General features: G+C 37.9%; 1 protein-coding gene across 6 annotated transcripts in view; it reads left to right on the forward strand.

The window, feature by feature from the left end:
* Positions 1 to 20362, forward strand: part of fgfr3 (fibroblast growth factor receptor 3) — a 62211-nt gene extending 41849 nt beyond the window's left edge. For 2 of the 6 annotated variants that reach the window (XM_066719721.1, XM_066719725.1), the window contains exons 6-18: positions 130 to 253; positions 1217 to 1407; positions 3858 to 4008; positions 8357 to 8535; positions 9754 to 9902; positions 10368 to 10489; positions 10659 to 10769; positions 11293 to 11483; positions 12237 to 12359; positions 13408 to 13478; positions 15470 to 15607; positions 15989 to 16094; positions 16480 to 20362. In XM_066719721.1, coding sequence (XP_066575818.1) covers positions 130 to 253; positions 1217 to 1407; positions 3858 to 4008; positions 8357 to 8535; positions 9754 to 9902; positions 10368 to 10489; positions 10659 to 10769; positions 11293 to 11483; positions 12237 to 12359; positions 13408 to 13478; positions 15470 to 15607; positions 15989 to 16094; positions 16480 to 16644 — 1821 coding nt within the window. In that variant the 3' untranslated portion in view covers positions 16645 to 20362. Of the gene's footprint in view, positions 1 to 129; positions 254 to 1216; positions 1408 to 3857; positions 4009 to 5400; positions 5546 to 8356; positions 8536 to 9753; positions 9903 to 10367; positions 10490 to 10658; positions 10770 to 11292; positions 11484 to 12236; positions 12360 to 13407; positions 13479 to 15469; positions 15608 to 15988; positions 16095 to 16479 lie in introns of all 6 variants that reach the window. The other 4 variants (XM_066719724.1, XM_066719727.1, XM_066719722.1 and 1 more) reach the window with 3 other exon arrangements.
* The last annotated feature ends 3486 nt before the right edge of the window (positions 20363 to 23848 follow it).

The raw sequence follows: 23848 nt of genomic DNA on the forward strand, positions 1-23848 counted from the left end.
ACTGCAAGAGGACTTTCACCTCTGAAGGTGTGCAGAAAGGAAACCTAAAACCTAGCAGCTTTATACTAATACATTTTTTTAGACATTCATTTGGCACTGCCTTTTCTAATAATGTTTTTCACCTGGCAGCTGAGACACCAGCAGTGGAGCCTGGTGATGGAGAGTGCGGTGCCTTCTGACCGGGGGAACTACACCTGTGTAGTGCAGAACAAATATGGCACTATTGTCCACACATACCAGCTTGATGTCCTCGGTAAGACCATGACCGCATTCTTGCGAAAATGTATTTTCCAAGTTTTCCTTTTACAGTCATGTATAGATTAAACGTTTGGGCTTTGACAGACTTTTTTTAAATAACGGCACACATGCAGAGAGGGCTTGGCAGAGAGAAGCTAAAATAATATCCACCACACACCCCCGCCACTCACACTGCCTCAGACGGACACACCTTGTCGGGAGTGTGTCAGTCTCGGTGCTCATGCAAGCACCATCTGCTGTTGAAGTGTACTGGGGCAAAACGGCTGCTGCCTTCCAGCCACACTAGTAACTAAAGTGATTTGGTTGCTGAAGGGATTGGCATGAGGCCACACTACCTAGGAGACCAATCCTGTCAGTTAAAAAAAAAAAAACGAAAGAGAAAGAAGGGAAAAATCGGCCAGGGCAGTGCTTGTTTCAGAGCGAAATCAGGGGCTACAAGAAGCCATCACATAAGGGGCACTCTTTCCTTGTCACTGAACCACTGTTACTGTCAGTATTTTCACTAAGAACTCTGCCTCAGTGGTATTAATATCATTCCCTGGCTGCTCTGATTAAATTCTGCTCTGGATACAGTTCTACTGAAATCAAGATACCTGCACCTTGCACATTTTATTTATCTGGTTTATTTAAACAAAAAAAACAAAAAACAATATATATATAAATATATATATATAGCTTATGACAAAATGTGTAAGCAATATCTCTCTTATGCATACTTCTTAAAACAACACCTTAAAAGAGTAGAAGGCCAAAACAAACTTATTCTGGTCATGTATCTTTCAAACACTAGCTTCAGTGCTACAAAGTGTGTTTGTATTGGTGTATGTTAAAACATTTTTGTTGACATGAGTGTAGTTTTGTTGTAAAGTACACTGAAGGTCACTGGAGTGCATGAACCGCTGCCAAATGGATTTTGTTTGTTCTTTCCCCTACCCTCTCCTGCCACCCCGACATGCAGAGCGGTCACCCCACAGGCCTATCCTGCAGGCTGGCTTACCGGCTAACCAGACGGTGGTGGTTGGCAGCGATGTGGAGTTCCATTGCAAAGTGTACAGCGACGCTCAGCCTCACATTCAGTGGCTCAAACACATAGAGGTCAATGGCAGCAGATACGCTAACGACGGTGTGCCTTACGTCAACATCCTCAAGGTAAGCAACCATTCACGATCCTTCCCCCGTCACATACCGAAGGAGTGCTGTGATGAGGATTTAGAACTACTGCCACCAGGAGCTGCATTAAAGAAACTGCAATTCCTAGACCAAGGGTTCAGTGTTCTACAAACTCATTGAAAATAATCCCTTTGTATTACTGTTTTTTTTTTTTTTCCTCTCTGCCTTCGAGGGTGCCTGTTAGTAAATCATGCCCAAGCCTATGGTATGCAAAACTCAGTTACTTAGTTATGTGTACAACAAGGAAACCTTGGTTACAAAATAGTACAGAGGTATGGCATAGGTTGTAAATCAGGACTAACATATACAGGCACCCTAAAGGTACATACAAAAATTAAACCTGTGTACCATAGCGAGTTTTGGAAGAGGAAAGAGAGCTGACTTATTTATTTCAAATTAATAAAGCTCAGGTATAAAACACCACCAGAATGCTAGTGATTTTGTGAAACCCATTGTGTAGCAGAGCTGAAAAGCTATCTCATTTGCATCAGTCCTAATGCATAACCTTCACTGTCGTTTGCATCAACATCATTAATATTAAGTAATGTCTATTGTGGCATACATTCAGAAACACAAAATCATTAAATCCTTTGTGTGGGCACTTAGCTAGAGCTGACTAGATAAATACCTTAAACTGTGGAGTTCAGAAAAGTAGACTTAAGCTTTTTCCATTGGTTGAACATGGCAGGTTTTTAAACTCGATTCACAGAGGACAATGGAGATCAAGAGCTAGGGATTTGGGCAGGATACACAGAGGAATGTGTTCTACATGCCAGATTAGTATTTTCCAGATGCATGCCTTGTTCTAGCATAAACACTGATGTCGCTATATTATAATACTGCCTTCTCACACTTACTCTAAGATTCCACCGCGAGAAACAGTAGAATTCTTTTATTTTTTGTATCACTGCCACCTTCTCAGTGTAAAGATATATAGGAGATCAAAATGATCCTTTATCCCTTAAATTTCAAATACATAACTTAGAATTAGTTTATTTCCACATGTTCAAATAATCACAGGCTTTTGATTTATTTAGACCCCCTATCCCTTGTGATATACATACATATATATACACATCACAGTTTAAAAGAGAATAAACATTGAAGGTGCAGTGCTTTTCCTTTCCTTTTTTCTTTCTTTTCAAAATCATGATAATTCCCAAAGAAGAAAGTCAAGCTGGCCTGTTTTTTTCAAACTGAGCGAAAAACGCAAACATCTGGTTTGAAATAACTAAAACGCCTCAGTGGCGGCTTTGAGAAACCCCCATTAGCAGTCTGAAATTCATTTAATTCAGATGCACTGCTTAATTTAGTGGAGAAGAGTCTCCTGAAAAGCCATGGAAAAAATTACAACCAACCAATGAAGGGCAGAGTCAGCACAGAAGACAGACCACTGACTGCTCGCATTCTGTCTCCGCAGTCTATTTTGGACTCCTGGATAATTGAAACAGCATTTGCTTGGAGGGATTTTTCTTTTTTCTTTCTTTTTTTAACTTTTTGACAACTTATGACGTTTAATATGTGGCAAGAACCGAAAAAAAGGAAAAAAGCATAATATAAGGGCAGGGTTATTGGATGAGTGGGTGACTTAAAAAGTCTCAATGCCAGATGGATAAAAGAAAACAAGACAAAACTGACCTATTTAAAAAATGTATATATAATTATATATAGCACAATTGTGCCTGAAGAAGTAATGGAAAAATATATCCCAGACGCACATACACATAATGTATGTTAATATTTATGTGATATGTTTTTAATTAAAAAAAAAAAAAAATGTTGATGCTAATGTGTTTTATTTTAGAATCAATACGGAATTAATGGTGTAAAATCAATGGAGATGAGACCTGGGTTCTGCTGTTAATTGGAATGCCAAACATAGTTTACCCTGGTGGCATGTAATGTTATAAATAATGGAGATTTAGATTCACCCCTTCTCAAATTAAGACTATAATCCTAACAAAAAGCCTGGCAATCAAATGTTTCTCACCACATTATGTCAGCTTTTTGAAGTATGTCATTGAAAATAAGCTTTTTTTTTCCAGAAAGGGGTGTGATTTTACATTTACAGCCCCTTTATCTTTTGATAGCTGATCCTTTATCCCCTTTAGTCACTAAAGAATATTGTATTCTGCACTTATTCAAATGTACTAGGAGAAATCTTTATTTTAAGTAAAATCTGGAAAAAGAAAAAAACATTCACGTTATGTACTAATGTATTTTCCTAATGTATTTTGGCTTAATTTGTGTTCTTTTTATTCACACATAAAATAATCTTTTCTTTTTTTGAAAAAAAAGGAGAGAATTACAAATGTATACTTTCATAAGAATTTTCACACTGAACGTTGTTCCAGAGGAGCACTACTGCACTCAGTGTTCTGATTCTAGGTGTACAGTGTGTTCACTGAATTATCTGTCTGTTTCTGCAGTCCCGGATAAGTAAAAGCACTGAAGCCCATGATAAACTGACTCTGTACAATGTGACAAAGAAAGACGAGGGAAAATATTGGTGTCGAGCCATTAATTTCGTAGGCACATCTGAAAACCCCTTCTGGCTTTTTATACGCACCCCGAAATCAGGTAAACTCAGAACTCTGTCCCAGGATCTAATTAGCTTGTAAGCCTGAAAATCTCTATTTGCTGCACTTCCTTTTCATCGTCCACCTAACAGCTTATAAACACCAGCCGCTCTTCTCTTTATGGAGCTTTGCAATAGATCTAACTGCATGTGCATAAGCAAGGAAAACAATCTTCACAATAACCAAACAAGGAGAAGTTACAATTCGAATTCCTTATGATGAACTTTGGCCGCTACCAATTAATGTCTGTTGCTTTTACAAAGGCCAGTAACCACAGCCAAACACCTCTACTTGCAATCTGACCTCAGTGTCAGCTTCCTTATCCCACCTCTTATTGACTTCTATGAGAACTCATTCTACAGCATAACAACAAACATGCAACATATTTTTAAATGCATCATTACTGATATATTTACTGCTTTTGAAGTCCATATTCCTTGGGGGAAATGGACCATGAAATCACAAGGTCTTGTTACACCTCCTTGTGCTGAAGCGCATTAAGCTGAGATTTTAAACTATATTAATTAAGAGCTTACCAGAATTTAAACTTATTATCCAGTGTAGTCACCACATTAAAGACAGATTTAAAGCTCCAGTAATAATCACTGGTGCCACTGGTGAGCTGTATTTGGTTCAACTAGAATAAACCATCTTTATTTACCAGCATCTTTAGATACTCATTATATGCATAACATGGCTGTCGGAAGACTGGTCCAAGCTCCATGTTAATTACTTTAAGAACTTGTGAAAATAAATTACAACCAGGTATGTATTTGTTTACATTTCAGTAAAGACAATGGATAGGTTTTTTTTTCATAATGGTTTGGAGCTCAATGGATAACGTTATTTAGTTTATTTAGAACCCCACAGAAAACTTTGTGGTAGATACCTAAATCAGAAGTCATGAAGCTACATTTGCACATTAACATGAAAGTGCTTGTTTTGCTGTAGAAAGCCTTTCTCTTAACATTTGTGAAAAACAACTAAATTCATTTGGCTTCTGCCATTCTTCTCTTCTTCACCTAATCATCTTCTATGAAGCAAGTCAAGGCATATAGTGAGTGTGTTTGCTTTTTTTAATCAAATGCTCTTTCTTTGCATGCTTTGTGATGGGACAGAGTGAGAATTAAAAACCAAATCAAATAAAAAAAAAGCCTGGTGAAGGGACCTTATTGCTTTACTGCTAGGGCACAGGGGGTGAAAGTGCACAGCTGGTCATCACAGCACTTGGAAAGGGGCTTTACATGGAGATAAAATGCGCAATAAATAAATTCCTGCTTCTTTGTTTTTTCGGGGGACTGGTGGTGTGGTACATTTCACTTGGGATTCTAGGCTTATTTTTTCTCTACCTCTCCCTCTCTCTCTCTCTTTCTCCCTGTCTTCTCTGTCCCAGACGGCAGGTATTAACACAACGGATAAGGAACTAGAGATTCTGTTCTTGCCAAATGTTTCTTTTGAAGATGCAGGGGAGTATACTTGCCTGGCTGGGAATTCTATTGGGTATGCTTACCACTCTGCATGGCTGACAGTCCTACCAGGTATTTCCTTTCTCCATACAAGGTTTTCTTTTTTTTTTTCTTACAGTTATGATTATGCTTTTTATCTATGGTGACAGTTTCCCTTATAGATTTTTCTTCCCATTGCTATGGTAATATTGCTTTCTTTTTCAAGAAATGTTTGCCAAGATGTATCAAAGTCTTTGTTCTTAACAAGTGTATTTTGTGCCAATTCTAATGAAAAGGAGATGATATCCATGTTTACAACCACAGATCTGAACCAGAACCCCCAGAGTCCTTTAATTAATCATTTTTGTTATTTGCAATTCTGACGTGTTGGTTCAGTGCAGTGTGGCTAGGCTTGGGATCGAAAGCCTTTTTTAAATGTGAATATATGTCTTGGCTATAGCTTTATTCATATTTTGTCTACTGAATTTAATCAATGAATGAATATGTAAATATATTTTGGACAAAGAGCAGCTCATGGTTATCTAGCTGCTCAGTAACATTAACTGGAACTTGGTTGACTTTGGACATAGAGAAGGTGATAACATGAAATAACGTGTTGGAGACCCAAAGAAAATCCTGAACTGAACGTGTAGGGGAGATGTTTTGGTCTTTAAACTTAAAATCCCTCTTTCTTCATTTATAATCTAATTGCCAGACTAAGCAGTACTTTTCTGGAGCATGTGGATATTATCGCATATTAACGTGAACATATTAAAACTGATCATTAACAGTTGCCGAGTGGAAGTATCCTAGATTTCAAGTGCCACTTAGTGCAATGCAGGTGCTTTGAACCCATTTTAACGTCTCAGTTTAATGACCTGCAGACACGTTTACAGTTTGAAAATTAAGAACGTCCTCAAACCTGGTGTTAGCAGTCCTTGTGGTTTGCGATGAAAAGCGCTCCGTTGTTTCAGCATTTCCAGAGTGCTTCGATGATGTGCAGTGAAAACATTGTCCCTGGCAAGGCATAGTGTAATCAGAGTCTCGCTGTACCTGCTGGGCAGTGCAAGGGAACGCTGCTGCTCTTCAGATACTCCAATTTCTGTCCAACGTTGTCAAACACGTGTCTCAGAGAGGCTGGGAATTGTTCATTAAATCTCCTCAATGTGTTATATTTAATGATTTTAATGATTTTGAAACAGTAACCATTCAATTACACTTCAGTCCTGCTGGTGTTATTCCAAATTATTTTAATTAGCTACTTTTATTACAATTCCTAATTAAAATTAAAAAACGAACAAGTGAATGGGAAAAGCTTTTGCAGGAATTGTTTATGAGTCTCACCTTAGTTTATTGAAATGCAAAGATAATCAGTTACCTAGAGTAATGCCTTCTACATTGTTACCAGTAATCTTTAATGAGGTTTAAATCATTTGTATAAGGGTGATTCCAAGCCACTTTCTTTGATTTCTCTCTGATGTGGTACAAATAGGAGGACTAAATTACATTTCCTCAACACTGTCAAAGGGCCAGTATGAATTAAAAGTTCTGAACAATAAAATACATCCAAAAGATGCTTTCATAAAAAGTGGAGCTTCATAACAGAACACATGACCCAAGCCATTTCCAAAATGCTGAAAATATCAGACCATTCAGTAGGGGATGAAGGCAAAGAAACTAATTACTCATAAAGGATAGTGTGCCACATGTGGTGCTACCCAGTTGTGGGGAAAAAAACAGAATAATCCCATTACCTTCAGCTCCTTAATTACTGCTACTCCAGCTTATTTTTTTCTTATTTTTTCTTATTTTTTAAGCATCCTACCAAAGTAGCATCAAATTGTTTCATACCTCCCAAAAGCAGTGTGTTGCTGTATGCTCTTATTAAGACAGTGAATAGTGTAATGACTTCCCTAGAGAGAAACCATACGCTGGCATGAGAGCGGTCCGCACACTGTTTTTTGCAGTAACCTGCAGGGAAAACATAAAAAAGGACAAATGCCTTGCTTAATGAGTAGGCAAATTATCTGTAATTAGGCCTGATGGACTTTGTCCATATGAGGCATTCCTCATATGCGGTTTCCTCTTTTTCACTGAGAATGTATTATTCGCATGGCATTACTTATACCCATCTTTTTCAGTGGTCTTAGCATTTCATAATTATGTCTGTGTAACCATACATACAGACATTATGGATCTGTAGTGAGTCCATCATCATAGTCCTTTCATTCATCAAAAGAGAAATAAATGCAGCTTGACATTGCATTAACAATTCAAAAATAGTGCTACTAAGCTCTTCTGTTCTGAAAGTTTAAATTTATTTTCTTGGGTCAACAGAGCACTTTTTTTAGTAATTTATGCAGTCCTCATTTACATTGCTTCAAGTAGTTTACCCTGTAGGGTATGGCCAGGCTCATTTTATTTATTCTGTTCCTGCATACCAACATAAATTTAATATTTCATAAACTGGCATTTATAAATAATGCATTCCCTTTCACAAACCCTATCGCTATCTTGAAATTCTGTGGTCTCCGGGTTTATCTGTTTGTAAGTAAAAAAAAAAAAAAAAAAAAAGAGGGATTCAAAATCACGGTTACATTATTCCAGTTAATGCTACTGAGCAACAGGTGGTTGGTGCACTGTGGCACTCCAGCAAGCTTATTGAAAACAGTCTGGTTAAAATAGTTTAAGAAGCTAGGATTCTATATGATGCAAAAAATATATATAATGCAAACTATTTTTAAATGCCAGCCACATCTGAAGTTACTTATATACAAAATACAGGGTGTCAAAGTTATTCTGTTATTCTGTCCATCTCCTAACTTGATTACTAACTGGTGTCCAGTAACTGTGAAAACCAGTGCACATAGAGCTCTCTTCACCTTTATCCTCTGACCCTCCCAGCTATAGAAGAGATTGAAAAGGATGATGACTACGCCGACATCCTCATTTACGTGACAGGCTGTGTGCTTTTCATCCTCACCGTGGTCATCATCATCCTGTGTCGAATGCGGATGACCACTAAGAACACTCTAACCACTCCTCCTGTTCAAAAGCTCTCCAAATTCCCACTCAAAAGACAGGTAACAGAAAGTAGATACAAGATTACCACAGACCTCTTTTCTTTTCCCTCTCTTTCTCAAGCACAATCTAGTGTATAGTGGATCATTGTTTCTGTAATGCCAGTTTGTTCTGGCCTTACATTTTTGTATTGCGTTTGCTCCCCTCAAGAGTCCCTCTCAGTCCGTCCAAATTCCTTTCAAAGTAGTCGCTTTTGATTACCTATTACTATTGATTATTTTTCACTCACCTGTATTCAAACCACTGCGTTTTCAGTTTTGCTGGAAAATTCTAATCTGTATAGATTGAACAACGCATAGGAAATGTCAGGGTCTGCCAAGTCTTTTTAAGAATGCAATTTCTTTTTAATGAGAGGAAGGAAGCGCGTTGTGTGGGAGGAGGGGAATATCTGATGTTTTGCTGCAAAATACAATCGTATTTCACTTTTCTACAGTATTTTAATGCATGAATTAATTTCCTGTGGGGGCAATATGTGAGAAACCTGAAGTCTCCTATCAATATGCAACAGAGAAATTCCGGGTGCTTATATTGTTCTTAGAGAGTTAGAGGGACTAATTCCTGACAAACCACATCTACTGAAGCCCCATACATTTCTAGGACTTCTACCCCAGAGGTGATTTGATAAATTAGAGAAAGACTGATGTGCACAAGCACTGTGTATCCTGAAAGCATGTATGCCTGCCATACTCCTTAAAACTGCACAGTACAAGCTAGAGAGATGGAGAGGTTAGTGAAGGTGGGGGTGGTGGTTGGTTGTGCTGGCTTTTGCAAGTTATCTTTCAGCTGCACAATACACACCACAAATAAATGGGTAAGTTGTCATTTTGTGTATCAGTTCAACCAGAAAACCAGAATGGAGTTAAAATAGACAAGGGAGATGAGGCCTAAGGCACTGTGAGTGGCCAGTACTGACGAATTGTAAACTATTATGGATACATCTGTGCTTCATTACACCTTTTGTGTGTGGTTAACCACTGATATATAACTATAAAACAAATCACTGAATGGTAGGAAAACACAGACACAGTGCCATCCTTTATTATGGTAAAGGTTTTATTTCTTTAGAAATAAGTAAGTGAAGAAAATAACAGATTACAATACAAGTCATATTATTTTCTCTTAATCATGTATGGCTTGAAAACTATCGCCTTTACTGAGGTTATGAAATGGTAACTGTTCTTCTTCAGAGTCTATAACAGTTTGTGTTCTTTGCATTCAAGCAGGTGTCCTTGGAGTCCAATTCGTCCATGAATTCGAATACTCCACTGGTGAGAATCGCACGTCTGTCATCAAGCGATGGACCAGTGCTGGCCAATGTGTCTGAGCTGGAGCTCCCTGCTGATCCAAAGTGGGAATTCCCTCGAACAAGGTAAGGAGGAGAGGAGAAGTCTGACTACGCTGCAGTTTGTTTTAAAGCATTGAAAACCAAAGTGATTGCACGAAATGTGTGGATATGAGTATAAACATGTTTTTATACTATTATAAACAAGAAGGATGCGTTTTGGAGTACCAGAGTTTGGTGTGGATTAGCTCTGCCTTCTCCATTGATCTGCTCTACCTCATGTAAAGAGGACTTGCCTAGATAGAGCCCCTGAAGGACGTTCATTGATCAATACTAACCTTCAAGTGAATTGGCACTTCTGAGATTAAATTGGAATCGAGCTGAGAGTGAAAGGTCCAATTTTAAAACAATAGATTGACCGAATCTTCATGTGCACTGTTTGTCCTTGGTGGGGCCAGTGTGTAGGACTTCTTGTCCGTCTTACACACTGCAGTCTTCAACCTTGCTGTCTGTCTGTGGTGCTAAAATCAAGTCTCACCTGCTCTGTTTCAGGCTGACGCTGGGGAAACCCCTGGGAGAAGGCTGCTTTGGCCAAGTGGTCATGGCAGAGGCAATTGGAATAGACAAGGAAAAACCAAATAAGCCGCTAACTGTCGCTGTCAAGATGTTGAAAGGTCAGTCTTTTAAAAAATGAAAATAGACAGATGGAAAGATAGATAGATACATAAGGACTGCATTGAAACTGTTTAAACAGCATCTTTCTTTATAAGCTAGGTGATTTCCTTGTTGCTGTGATGGACGATAGATCTGTCCTTTTTTAACTCCTCCTGTTTGCCTCACCAGATGACGCCACAGACAAAGACCTCTCAGATCTGGTGTCAGAGATGGAAATGATGAAAATGATTGGAAAGCACAAAAACATCATTAACCTTCTAGGAGCCTGCACTCAAGATGGTAAGTTCAAGGCGATAGCACTCGTAGGTGGAGGAGTTTAAAGTTTATGCTATTGACTGTAAGTTAATAATATAACCGGAATGAACACTCCGATGGCACTGCATTCAGAGAGGCTCTCCGCAAAATCTTCATCATCAAAAGCTGCATTATGATTAATGAGCCCCGCTGAGAGTTCAGTTCCATAATTCACCTAATTAGATGACAGTTTGCTCTCTTAACAGGTTTACAGATTAGACATTAAGTCTTAAAGGGACAGCTCCTAAAAACTGCTGTATCAGTCTCACCACTTCAGTGGTGGTTGGCTGCAGATCAATCAGATTTGATTCTCTGAATCAACTGTCCATCCTGTTATGATGTAGCTCTAATTAAACCGATAGAGAGTTGATTGGGACAGTATGAGCTCAGTTTGCATGAATACCTGAGGAGATTAAATGGATGGCCTTTGCTTGATGATGATCCTAAATGCTTTGCCAGGCCACAAGCTTTGCAGGCTCTCTGGTTAACCAGCAGTTTGGGTTTACAGGTCCACTATATGTCTTGGTGGAATATGCATCAAAAGGCAATTTAAGGGAGTATCTCAGGGCGCGGCGCCCTCCTGGCATGGACTATTCCTTTGACACCTGCAAGATCCCAGACGAGCAGCTGACCTTCAAAGACTTGGTGTCTTGCGCCTATCAAGTGGCAAGAGGAATGGAGTACCTCGCATCCCAAAAGGTGAGAGAGCTGTCCCCTTCACTCCTGTTTTTGATGCACAAGTGCTTACCCCCAATACTTTTGTCAAATTACACAGGAGATGTCTCAACTAAAAGCAAACATTTCTGAACTGGGGAAGGGAATTGGCAATCCAGAGAGTTGTTTGCAATTGAACCTAGACACAAAATTGTTCACATGGATGTGGCCATTTTTGTGGAAAAAGAAAGACACCAGGATTAAGCCAGAAATTAAATAGTGGAATCAATAAAATGTGTGGAAGAAAACCAAGATTTGAATTCCCAAACCCCAAAACTGCCTTTCAGCAGACAATGGAAGTAGAATTTGACAGTCAAATTTGACTCTACACACGAGTCAAAGTCAGTACAAGATATGATAATAGCAGGACAGGATTGAGTCAGGCATTAGAGACTTCTTTATATACTGAGTGTAATACTGTTGAGGTTTCAGAGGAATTACTGAGTGGAAGATTAATCCATTTGACAAAGTAATTCATGTGAAATCAGTGAAGTATGTTAGTCAGTATGTAAGCAGTTAGTTACTGAATACTATCCTGTTCTTTTGAGATTAAACTATGCTGTACTAATCGCTATGTTCAGTATATAGTTTTACTCAGAAGTTAGCAATAGTGAATTAATGGGTAAAGGCTGAAACCAATATCAAAATATTTCAGTTAGCTCAGGTGGTTAGAATGCTTTTTAGGTGTTAATCTTAAATAAACCTGTCCTTGTTGTTTTTATGCATTCCTCTCCTTAGTGTATTCATCGAGACTTGGCAGCCAGGAATGTGTTGGTTACTGATGACAATGTGATGAAAATAGCAGATTTCGGTCTGGCAAGGGACGTACATAATATCGACTACTACAAAAAAACAACAAATGTAAGTAAAAAAAACACTTAATACATCCTTATGGAAGTGGGCTTGAGAGAAATCTGAACTGTTTGCAAAAGAGAACCAGATCCTTCCAATCAATAGAAAAAATGTACAGCGATTCTTCTAATAGAAGCTGGTTGCTTAAGCTTTTCATTGTCTTTTTTTCTCCTTTTTTTAAAAGTTGCTCTGAGCTGTTCTCGTTTCATTTTCAATACATTGCAAAACAAATGTCTCAGCAGATAGCAAGTAGAAGTGACTAATGAATGCAGAGTTAATCCATAACTTCACAGCCTGGTATTTATTTTAATTTACAACTGGTAGACAGCAACTTAGATCAACAACCACTTGGCCTTCCTACAGTTTCAGTATTTTATGGAGTTAATTTAAAATGATGACAAAGACGAATGTTAAAGTACTTGACCTGACATATTGTTATAGGGAAATTGGAAGCTGCATAGATAGACTAGGTCCAGTTGGGTCAGCTGTGCAATGGGTTTCTCCTTTCAGTGAAAGTGAAATAAGAAAAGCTGCTAATATATCATCCTGAGAGGGGAGTTACAATCATTTTTTTCCCCCAGAGTTTTTGCAGTTTTTCAAACAAACTGTTGGCATATTACTGTGGAAATAGTAAATGCCTAATAAGCATGTCAACCAGTGCATTTAAAATTATACCCTATATGGCTTCTGTTACCTGTTTAATGTCCAACACCGCAGTTACTACAACTTCACCCTTCCCCCAAAACTAGGGGACATCGGAGGCTTTGCCCAGGTGATTGCCTTTCTCCTTTTATACTGGTCACTATGGACAAACCTGCGACATGTTAGGACTGTATATGATGGGAGGTGGGGACTGCTGGAGCTCTGTGAGGCCGGGCTTCCGCGAGACTGAGCTGGGTTGCTGTAGCATGCAGCTGCCGGGCAGACAGACGTGGTCATCAGGATGAGATGTTACAGTGGGATCACATTGGGAGGCTGGTGGGGGGATTCGGCTGGTGCCACAGAGCCTGACTGGACATGCTGATAGATCACTTATTTTGTTCTCTGCTAATTACAGGGTCGGCTGCCTGTGAAATGGATGGCTCCGGAGGCATTGTTTGACCGGGTCTACACGCACCAGAGCGATGTGTAAGTTGGGAGAAACTACTGCAGTCAGCAGTATTTGTGTGTCAATAATTTATTCTGCTTAATGCTCATGTAAAAGTGTACAGAGGGGTGGATTTCAGCCATCAGGGAAGAGACACCTATTTATGACAACTTCATTTTGTGTGGGTGTGGGTGTTTGGCATGAAAAGAAAGGGAATTTTATCCTTTTCATTCACGGCTGGGTTTATGAAGCCATTGCCGCCCTTTGTATTTCTCATGTGGAAGAGGAATGAATTGATATGGCTTTCCTAGTTTCAAGTCAGGAGATTTGGAATTGGCTTATGGTCTTTTGTCATTGTGATATAACTAGGGCTTCCAGACCCATGGGTTTTGCCTTTTGATAACCGTGGCTTTCCAAATGGACTGTATCTATTAATTTAGACAACATAAATCTGCTGAGAGTCCTAACAAAAGGAAAAAGAGAATATACTGTGTGCATAAAGAAATGTTTAAAGGGCAACTGTGTAGTGGGTTTCTATTTCAGATTACTTTCCCTTCACTTAGATTTGACGGCTCATTCACAACTCCACAAGCCTTTCAATGTTTTCTTTATCACTGGTTCAGTAGTTATCTAGTAGCAATTGCAACTCGAGAATTTTAAACATGAAAGTGGAAAAGCAGATCTCTACTTCACAGTAAACAAAACAAATACACTTTTATATCGGTTCCCTGTGCAGAAGGCTTTTATACAAGCAGACATTTCATCTCGTATTGGACCAATGAAAACGGAGAGCAAAGATAAGATGATTTTCACTAACATTTGTAATTTCTACACATTTACAATTTTGTGCCTGTAAAAGAAAAAGATTTTCCTCTGGAGGGATGTTGCGTTTGATCTTTGATGTGTTTATCTGAAGCTCTATGTGAAACTGCCAGCAGGAGCAGCCTGGAACTGAGCCTCTATTAAACCTGAACTCCTACACCACTGAATTTAATTACTGGGCTTTAAATAGCAGGATCTGCATTTCTAATGAGAGCTTTAATAAATGTGATTCTGTCCAGTCTGTTTTCTAGATTTACTGAATCAGTAGGGAAGGTAATGGAGCAATCAAAAGCCAACTGTCACTTTTATAGATTTTTTTTATAATTTGGCTGCTTACATCCAAACCAAACTCGCATCAAGTCAGCACTGTCATTTTATGTGTGTGTGTGTGTGTGTGTGTGTGTGTGTGTGTGTGTGACTTGTAGAGAAAGAAGTGTTATTTTAATTTTAGCAGCATGGAATGGAGCTACTGTTTGAATTAGCCGGGTAAAGTGTGTCACACATACACATCAGAGGGAGACCGAGATGAGTGGAAGCTCACTAAATCTAAATCTAAATTAATTTTTCATTTCTCATCATACGGACCTGGCTGATATCACTTTGGGGCGCACTTTGGGAATCAGACACAAAATTACATCAATAGGTTCTGACATGAGGCCTGTTTGTTTTGACTGTAACTCAATGATAATGAATAGTCACAGACACAAAGGGCAAATGATGATAGGCGATTATTCACTTAAGTTCTGGTCTCAGGCAGCAGGGTTTACAGGGCTGTAACAATTCAACGATAAGCAATACTAAGGATCACTTTACAACAATTAGTGCTGAAACCAGACTGTGTCTCCTGTTTTCTGGTCTCATGAAGCTGTGCATGTATAATTCGATTAGCTCTGCTCAGCAGTGCTGCCAGAGAAAGGAGAGGGGGGGCGGGGGCCATCTAACAATGAGCACCCGGTTAATAGATGGCCCTGTCACCTATCTGATTAAATGCTCATTTTGAGCTCTGACTTTGCCACACTGTTCTCTTGCACTGACAGGAAAGTGCTTGGCTGGGTGTTGTGTGGGGGTGTTGGACAATGGGAATTAAAACTGATCGACAAGAATGTCGAGGGTGGTATAATTAGTGATGCCCTCTATAGGTTCTCTTGTCTGTCCATGGGTGACTGAGGATGCAGATGTGATGTTGGCATGTGTTTTCCTGCCCCTCCAGATGGTCCTATGGTGTCTTGTTGTGGGAGATCTTCACTCTGGGCGGGTCACCCTACCCAGGGATCCCAGTGGAGGAGTTATTCAAGCTGCTGAAGGAAGGCCACCGCATGGACAAGCCTGCAAACTGCACACATGAGCTGTAGGTCCCCATCTGTGGTGCCCTTTGTATACGTGAGCTTGGATAGCTGTATTCAGATACATTGATTATCAGCATCATACAGGCTTCTGGCTCCCATCAAGAGTTTAGGAGGTGTATGGGACAGTGCTGATTCACCCTAATGACTCGCAGCAATCATGCAATTAGCTAACGATGCCAAGATACACCCCTTTTCACTAATCTGAAATCTAGTGTCTATAGACTAATATCTGTTATAATGGCGAAGAAAACAGGTCTAGTTTTGTTTTCATGGTTTTTATGGTACTGATATTTTGAGTATATTAGCTATCAGATTGAGGAACACATTTCGATTTTTGTTTTACTGTTTAAATAATGCAAGGCCAATCTGTTCAATGTTTTCAGGTACATGATTATGAGAGAGTGCTGGCATGCCGTTCCGTCGCAGAGGCCGACCTTCCGACAGCTCGTAGAGGACCACGACAGGGTGCTGTCTATGACCTCCACTGACGTGAGTACAGTCGGCACTCGGCACTGCACACTGCCCAGAACCGCACAGAGCAGGACAGAGACAGAGACGTTCAGAGAGACGAGATGTATACAGTCAGGAACCGATAGCCTGTTTCTGTTCTGTATTTAATGAGCTTTGTAAGCGAGTGTCCAAAATGGTATCCAAACTTTCATTAAAATAAATATGTGCTTGTCTTTCTCAAACGTTCGAAACCAAAGGATCTTTCACGTTGTGTCGAGTCTCAGAGGCTTTCTTGAAAGGATTAACAGACAAGGTTATCCCTGCGTGTGGGCCCCTGTATAGTTTACTTGTGTCCCCTTATCTTTTTCCCCCCAACATCCTGACTGAGAGTTAATCAATGTGTTGTGCTGTTTGTTGTTGGCAGGAGTACCTGGATCTGTCGGTGCCGTTTGAACAGTACTCCCCCACGTGTCAGGACTCCAACAGTACTTGCTCCTCGGGGGATGACTCTGTGTTTGCTCATGACCCCTTGCCCGACGAGCCTTGCCTTCTCAAACAGCATCAGGGTAACGGTGTCATCAGGACATGAACACTTGGGCCGCTTTCTAGAAACTTCCCAGAACATAGGCCTGGAGCCTCCACTGAGACGCGAATGAAGAAGGAAATGTACAATATATAAGCAGTACTCAAAAACAAAACAAAAACAAATAATCTTGAGCCTTACAATTATTTTTTGTTTTGTTTTGTTTTATTATTTTATTTTCCGAAATGCTGTATACAAAGTCAAAAAGCACTGTTTGACTCAAAGGAATTGTTCTTCCTTCTCTTTTACCAAGACAATGATTCCATTCTTTTTTTAAGGGAGTTTTTTTTTTTTTTTTTTTTTTTTTTTTTTTTCTTACATGATATTATCAAAGGGACGCAGCATTCTGGCTCGCTGTGTAACATATGAGAGCACAGAGTCCCAGCAGAAACCATTCCGTGCCTATGCGCTCAAAAGAGAGAAGGGGACCCATAAGGGAGTTCCTATAGAAATCTAACAGTTTGGCATAAGATGCTTGTGTGTGAAGGTGTGAAGGTGGCATTATCCCTTTCCAAGAAAGCTTAGTCTCCTGAAACCTGTATGGCACTAGATGCTCCTCTGGTCAGTATCTGAAGTGTTGTGAAATATATACAACTGCATGGAGGAGCGCGCAGGTATGTGTGCTCATAAACACTTTCCAGGCCTGTAGTGTGTTGTAGGAGTCCAGGAAAAGTCAGCATCGCAAAGAGAGCTGGTTGGGCCTGGCTGCTGCATCTTGCATTCTTTCAAGTGCTCATCAAAAGAAGAACCTCAAGGACAGAGCAGGATCTTCTTAAAAAAAAAAAAAAATGCTTTCCAGAATCTTCCATAAGGACTGGATCTTAATGTCAGACATAGTGCTCAGTGCTTGTTATTCCATTAGTATTATGATGTTGATGGGGAGACAAAAAATCCAAAAGGCAGGGACATTTTGTTGCTATAAAATACAGCAAATCCCACTCCTCCATCAGCTTCCAGTTACAGAAGGATTTAACCAGAGGAACCTTAAGGCTGTTGCTTTTTTAACTTATATCTAAAAGGTTTATATTGTAAATATATAAATAAAATATGTATCATATGGCTGAGAGCAGCAGTGTACTTAAATGAAATATACATTTTTAAGTTTTTTTTGTTTTGTTTTTTAAACATACAACATTGCAATCTAGGATATACTGTTGTGGTCATATAAACATTAATCTTTTGAAGTGTTATAAAAAGTAAGTTTATTTGAATAATTAACATGTATATTTGTAAAGTTATTTATAGACTTTTAACATATATGTTCATAGGTTGAAATTACTAGCCTAGAATTGTTGGTACTGTAAACAACGTAATTTTTAACTTATTAACAACAGAAATTAGTCTTTTTTTTTTTTCTCCCTCACAATTTGTTTGACTTTTTTGTTTTGTTTACAGTTGAAAGAATGTATACAAATTAAAAAAAAATACTTTTAACAAAGTTGGTTCTTTAAATGAATAAGCAATTTATATAGAAAAAGAAAACTTAAAAAAAAAGAAAAGGAAACTGTGTGAGTATTATCCTGGATTGCAGTGAATGGTGAAGTTTTGCAATGTAAAAGCAGTGATTAAATCTCTGAGAACACCAGCCCTCATTGCTCTGTAAGCAATGATTTGTTTTTGGGGGGAAAGAAAAAGGGGTTGTGTTTCAATCACTACCAATAGAGTAACGGGAAACATCTTCAAAATTTAGGCTTCGTGCTTTAGAGATTTAATCACTGCCTGATAGTGTTTCTCTTTTAAATGAAGGCATGTATTGAGGTTTACTTAAGAACAAGTATTCCACAATGCAACAAAAACAAACTCTCAATTTTTATTTATAAGTTCTGTAGTTGTGGCAGAGTTGCCACAGTATCTGGTTTAACAATGCCAATGCACAAAAAACAGGAAGATTGCTTTTACCTTCCAGCTTAGTGTGTTCAATAGGGTGCAACGATTATCTCCTTATTTACTTTTTTTTCTTTTCTTGGATCCAAGTACTGTACTATCCAGTAGATGTTAAGAAGCAGGGAAAACCAAATGGCTTGTGTAAAAGTAAAACTCTCCAGTTGCTGCTAAAACTAACTGCAATTGTTACCCCAAATGCAGTGATTCAAAACTGACCTGTCCGTCCTCCCCAAATGCGACTTAGTTGGCCCTATTTTGTTCTTGTCTGCAAAGTGCCTCGGACTCATTACCATGGGGATGGGGGAGGGGGGCTTTTATGAATTTAATTTTAATCCCACTTGAATGTAACAGCCATTAATGTCTGCCAAACAAGGAGATGTAGGAGATGTGTGTGTGTGTGTGGGGCGGGGGGGTGTCTTTAAATACTTGGATTTATATAAATAAACTGTAGGGCACTTCTCTTGTGTAATCTTGGTCTGCTATACAAATATATATATTTTTGAAGAAGGGTAAAAGCTTTCCCTATGGTGAGAGTATTTTTTATTCCTTCAGTTTTCCCTCTTTAGTAACCAGCTGTCACTTCAGAGAATGTGTAGTACAGTCTTTTCTTTTTAGGTAATTTTCTACCCTGCTTGTTTAGAACCATTTCTAGGGTTGAATGTTCCTTTGTCAGTATCGGAACTCTTGCATCCTGCTGATTCACTTTGATTGTGTCATTTGTGGCCGAAGTAGGGGTGCCCAACCCTTTCTTTTTCTTGATACCAGAACGTATAGAGATTTAACACCCCACAAAGGCTGGGGCTGAGGTGGTAGCTCTTCTATTCATTTGTATTGAACAGCTTTACACATTATACATGAATTGTGAAGATGTGCACTGTTGACCTATCAATCCAGTTGTATAAACAAGCAAGAAAATGACTCCTTTCAAAGAAAATAAATCATTTAGTTGAGTCCATCACAGAATATTTTGTGATAATTAATATCTGACAGCTCTTTAAACAGAGGTCCAGTTTAATAGCCTGCATGGCTACCTTTGACCTAAAGAGAGATTTGGGCATCCCTGGATTTAATTAGGCAGTGCTTTATAATCCAGGTGTCAATTTTTGAACCCACTACAAAGTAAAGTGCCAGTCAGTTCACAGTAGCGCAATAAGATAATCAGTTCACCCTTGTGTGTGCTGTTGTTTTTGTTTTATTATTTTTATTTTTGTTTTAATTTTCCAAGTTTGTACACTTAGCAATACTGGGATAACAACCTTTTTCTCTGTTTATTTTTTGTTTGTTTTTGAAAGTATTTTATTAGTGCCATGAAGCTCTTACTAAATAGAAAAAAAATAATAATTTATAGTTTGAAGTTACATAAGTGATTGTTGTACATTGAGTAGATTTTATATAGCTGTGTGATTTTTTTTTTTTTTTTGTAAAATTATAGAAACAAAAGATTTTCGTTACAATATTTTCTTACAAAATCCATTCCATGTACCTGTTTCCAATGTTTTAAAAAGAGATGAAATTGCATATTTGTGCAGGTTTTTGAAAGAATTCAACTAGATATCTATATAATTTATTTTTTGTTTTGTTTCTTTTTTTTTTTTTTACAAGATGTTGTAGAAAAGCAAACATAACTTTTCGTATACAGTGTTTTTGTAATTTTCATTACTGTTGTTTGCAGCATTTAAACATCTGCATAAAACTTTGAGTGCGATGTTACGACACATTCCACAGAAGTGCATAACTTCAGTTTGGTGAGAAAAATTTTTTTTTCTTTATTTTCATATCATTCTCTGTGCCTGAAAAACTTTGCTGTCAGAAGAGTTAAATAAACACTAAACAAAACGCAGTCATTTAAATTGTTTTATGTTGTTGACTTGATAAATTGTCTATTTTGTCTTTGTTTTTTAACCCTTATGCTGGGTTTCTAAAGTATCTTAGAAAGTCAACCTGTAATACAAATCAGAATATCGGTAAAACATAAATAGGGGCATATTATGAAACCATAAATGGAGAGGATGGTATTTGGTCTGTTTTTACAATTTATTTTAAGTTGTTTATTGATCAAAAAACATCAAGATCTTTCTTACAAATATAGTCAATTACATTACACACACACAGATGGACAATGTCTTCGATACAGTCAACACAGATTTTTTTTTAAAGTGTTTGTTTGTTTTCTGTCCTACATTTCCTTTCGTTTCCTTGTGTTTCTTACAAAAACCCAATTGTTAGAAACAACCCTTGGAATCATTATGGAAAGCTGATTACAGACTCCTTAATTAAATACCATAGTAATTTGCTACTACTTATTCCTAATTTTAGTTTGAATAAGTTTTCACATTCAATGCTGATGTATAGTGTACTGTCATCCACTATAGTTTTCACTAATCAGAGAAGCAATAATTCCTGTGTAAAAATTGTAAAAATTACACACTTTAATTATATATATATATATATATATATATATATATATATATATATATATATATATATATATATATATTTATATATTAACACTAACTATTCTATGTCCTTAGTACTGAGATTGTGCATGGTTTGATTGCTGTATTGTGTTTTGAGGTTGTAATTTTAATGATTAAGTAGTCTCATGCAGTTTCTTCTGTATTTGAAATAATTCTCAGAAGAACTTTAAATTGCTCAATTGGTGCTTTTTTGCACAGTGTCCTGAACTCATGAAAGCATAGCTAGTGCCAGCAGAAGGACGATTGTGAACAGGTCTGTATTTCAGAGAGTTGGAAGTGCTCCTGTCTGAAGTGTGTCCTGACTTGTACATCCTGTGTTTCAGTGGGAGCTCCTAGTAGAACTGAAGTGGGCCATTGACTAGGAAAAAGTCTAAGACTGGCTTGTTCTTCCAGCTCCATGGCTGTTTCTGTGAGACACATTTTGTGTCAACAAAGGTTTTCCATACCTCACTTTTTCCCTGCCTCTTAAAGAACCCTGGAGCACTGGGTTTGGGGATCACTCTTACTAGCTGGGTGATTAAATCCTCCACAGATCCTTCAGTGATAACTGGCTGCCTCATGCTTTCACCGTCTTGCACACATGTGAATAAATGTGTTCCAGTGGTTGGTTTGAAGGATTTACGCTTCCTAACTTATGCCATCTCTTTGTTAGGTCTTATTGGTAACAAGCATGATAAAAGCTGGTTATTTTATTGGGTTTAATTTTTGACTCAAGTTTAGATCACAAAATGAGAAGGAATGTTCACCTTCTGACTTTATATATATATATATATATATATATATATATATATATATATATATATATATATATATATATATATATATATATATATATATATATATATATATATATATATATATATATAAGATTGTATTAATATTTCTCATGTTATTTGTTAGTATAACCTAATTCCCCAACATGTTTTATTTATATGTTGTGACACAAAACAAAACTGTTTTCATCAGTTCCAACACGTGGTAATCTGTTGTACTTCAGATGCTGATACTTCAGTCAATGCAAGTATCAGTGTGCAGTGTTGCACAAAAGAAACTACTTATTTTGGTGAGTGCTCTATAAACTTTAAGTAAACAAGAGAAAAAAACATTTCCTGATGAAAAAGAAAAGAAAGTCTACAACAAATAGAGAGGGGTTGTCTGAATTAGAAGTCCAGAAAAAAGCATCTTATGATTTGCTAAGATCCCAAATGTGTGACCTCACAATAACTTTAATAGCTGTGGCTTACAATCCCTTTAAGTGCTGCCAAGCTGGATTTTAATTATGTCGAGTTTACTAAAGCCACAAAATTGTGTGGTTTTGTGTATTTACAAACTGTCTCCATTTGGTGTATTCAATAGAATTAATTGTTTCAATCTGGTCGAGAAAAGGAGGGGCTGCCTAAATTCTAATTTTTTTAAATCTGAAATTATTTCAGTGCTGCAAGAATGCACTGAAAGACCAGAAACTCTTGGCAAATGACTTTAGGTGGCCAGACATCATGTTTACTCACAGTCTGTTACAGAAGACAAGGATGTTGTGAAACTCTTTACAAAGATGTCTTGAACAACCCCCCCTATCTGTTCCAGAAAAAGAGCACAAGCCCTCCCTGATTTCAAGACAAACCACTTAGGTGTACCCAGTATCAATCCAAACTCAAAACCCCAAAATGCCAGCCATGGAAAGTGTATGTTAATTGAGGTCTGAGAATGAGAGACACTTCTTTCACTGAGCTGAAAGAGTATGAGACCAACTACAGTGCTATATTCTGGGATCTGAGTCACTGAGGTTATCCAAGAGATGGCGTCATGAGATTCTTTGACCATTAAACTCCTGGTAACCAAATGAGCAAGAGGAGCCCATGGTCTCTACTTATTACATACATTACTTACTCTTACACATCAAAATCTTGGATATCCTCTCAGAAAACAGCAAATGTACCCAATAAGGTAATATAGTGGCAGATTGGTTGGTAATGGGGATATTGCATTTTGATTTGAAAGTATTGTAAATCTTGGTATTTCAGTTTCAGTAATTGTTCAGTTGAACCTATGTCCCATAGCTGCCTGACATTTTCTTTCAGACACAACACGTTATTGCTATTTGAAGACCAGGCACAACCTTTTTAACCTGAAAGCTAAGTTTAGAAATACAATACAAGCCTAAACAACAAAAATTGATCACTCATGTTTTTCAGAACTTCCAGTCCCATTCTGGCAGTTTAATTTTTCTTTTAAGCACATTTTCCCTGTACAGTTGAAGATTAAAGTATTTGCACCATTTGAAACAATGTTGTGTGGTAATTCATTACATTTGATCAATACCATTCATTCAACTATACAATGTCGCCAATGATATCTATTCACAGTTTCTACTGAATCAGCCTACAGGAAAATTCAGATTTCAGATTTCAGCTAAAATAATTTAGAAATCAATGGAGTCAGATGTTTTACACATCTTACATTTTAACAGACGGAATCTTTACAGTTTTCTAATGACAGCTGGCTTGAAAGTTTTTAATTGTAGATGTTGTTTAGTTAGAAAGACATAGAAAGATTGTCTCACTAAACATTACCCAGCTGTCTTTGTAGGAGTCTCAGCACTCTATCACTGTTAACACACCAACTCGCAGACTCCCCTTAGTACAGTGTCACTTGGTTATTTTTTGCCCACTGCCATAACTCATTCAAATTATGGTAGCTGTTGGTGAATCTTCCTCCACAGTACTTTCTCTCCAGCTGTGCTATTTCCTATGAAGTACTGCTAGGATGACGTGTTTCACAGCATGACTGACCTGCTTTGCATCTTTAGTTTAGAGCAATTTCAAATCTAATTGGGTAGACGTGAAGTGAAG

The sequence above is a fragment of the Amia ocellicauda genome, chromosome 13 (assembly GCF_036373705.1).
Source record: "Amia ocellicauda isolate fAmiCal2 chromosome 13, fAmiCal2.hap1, whole genome shotgun sequence".
NCBI lineage: Eukaryota > Metazoa > Chordata > Actinopteri > Amiiformes > Amiidae > Amia > Amia ocellicauda.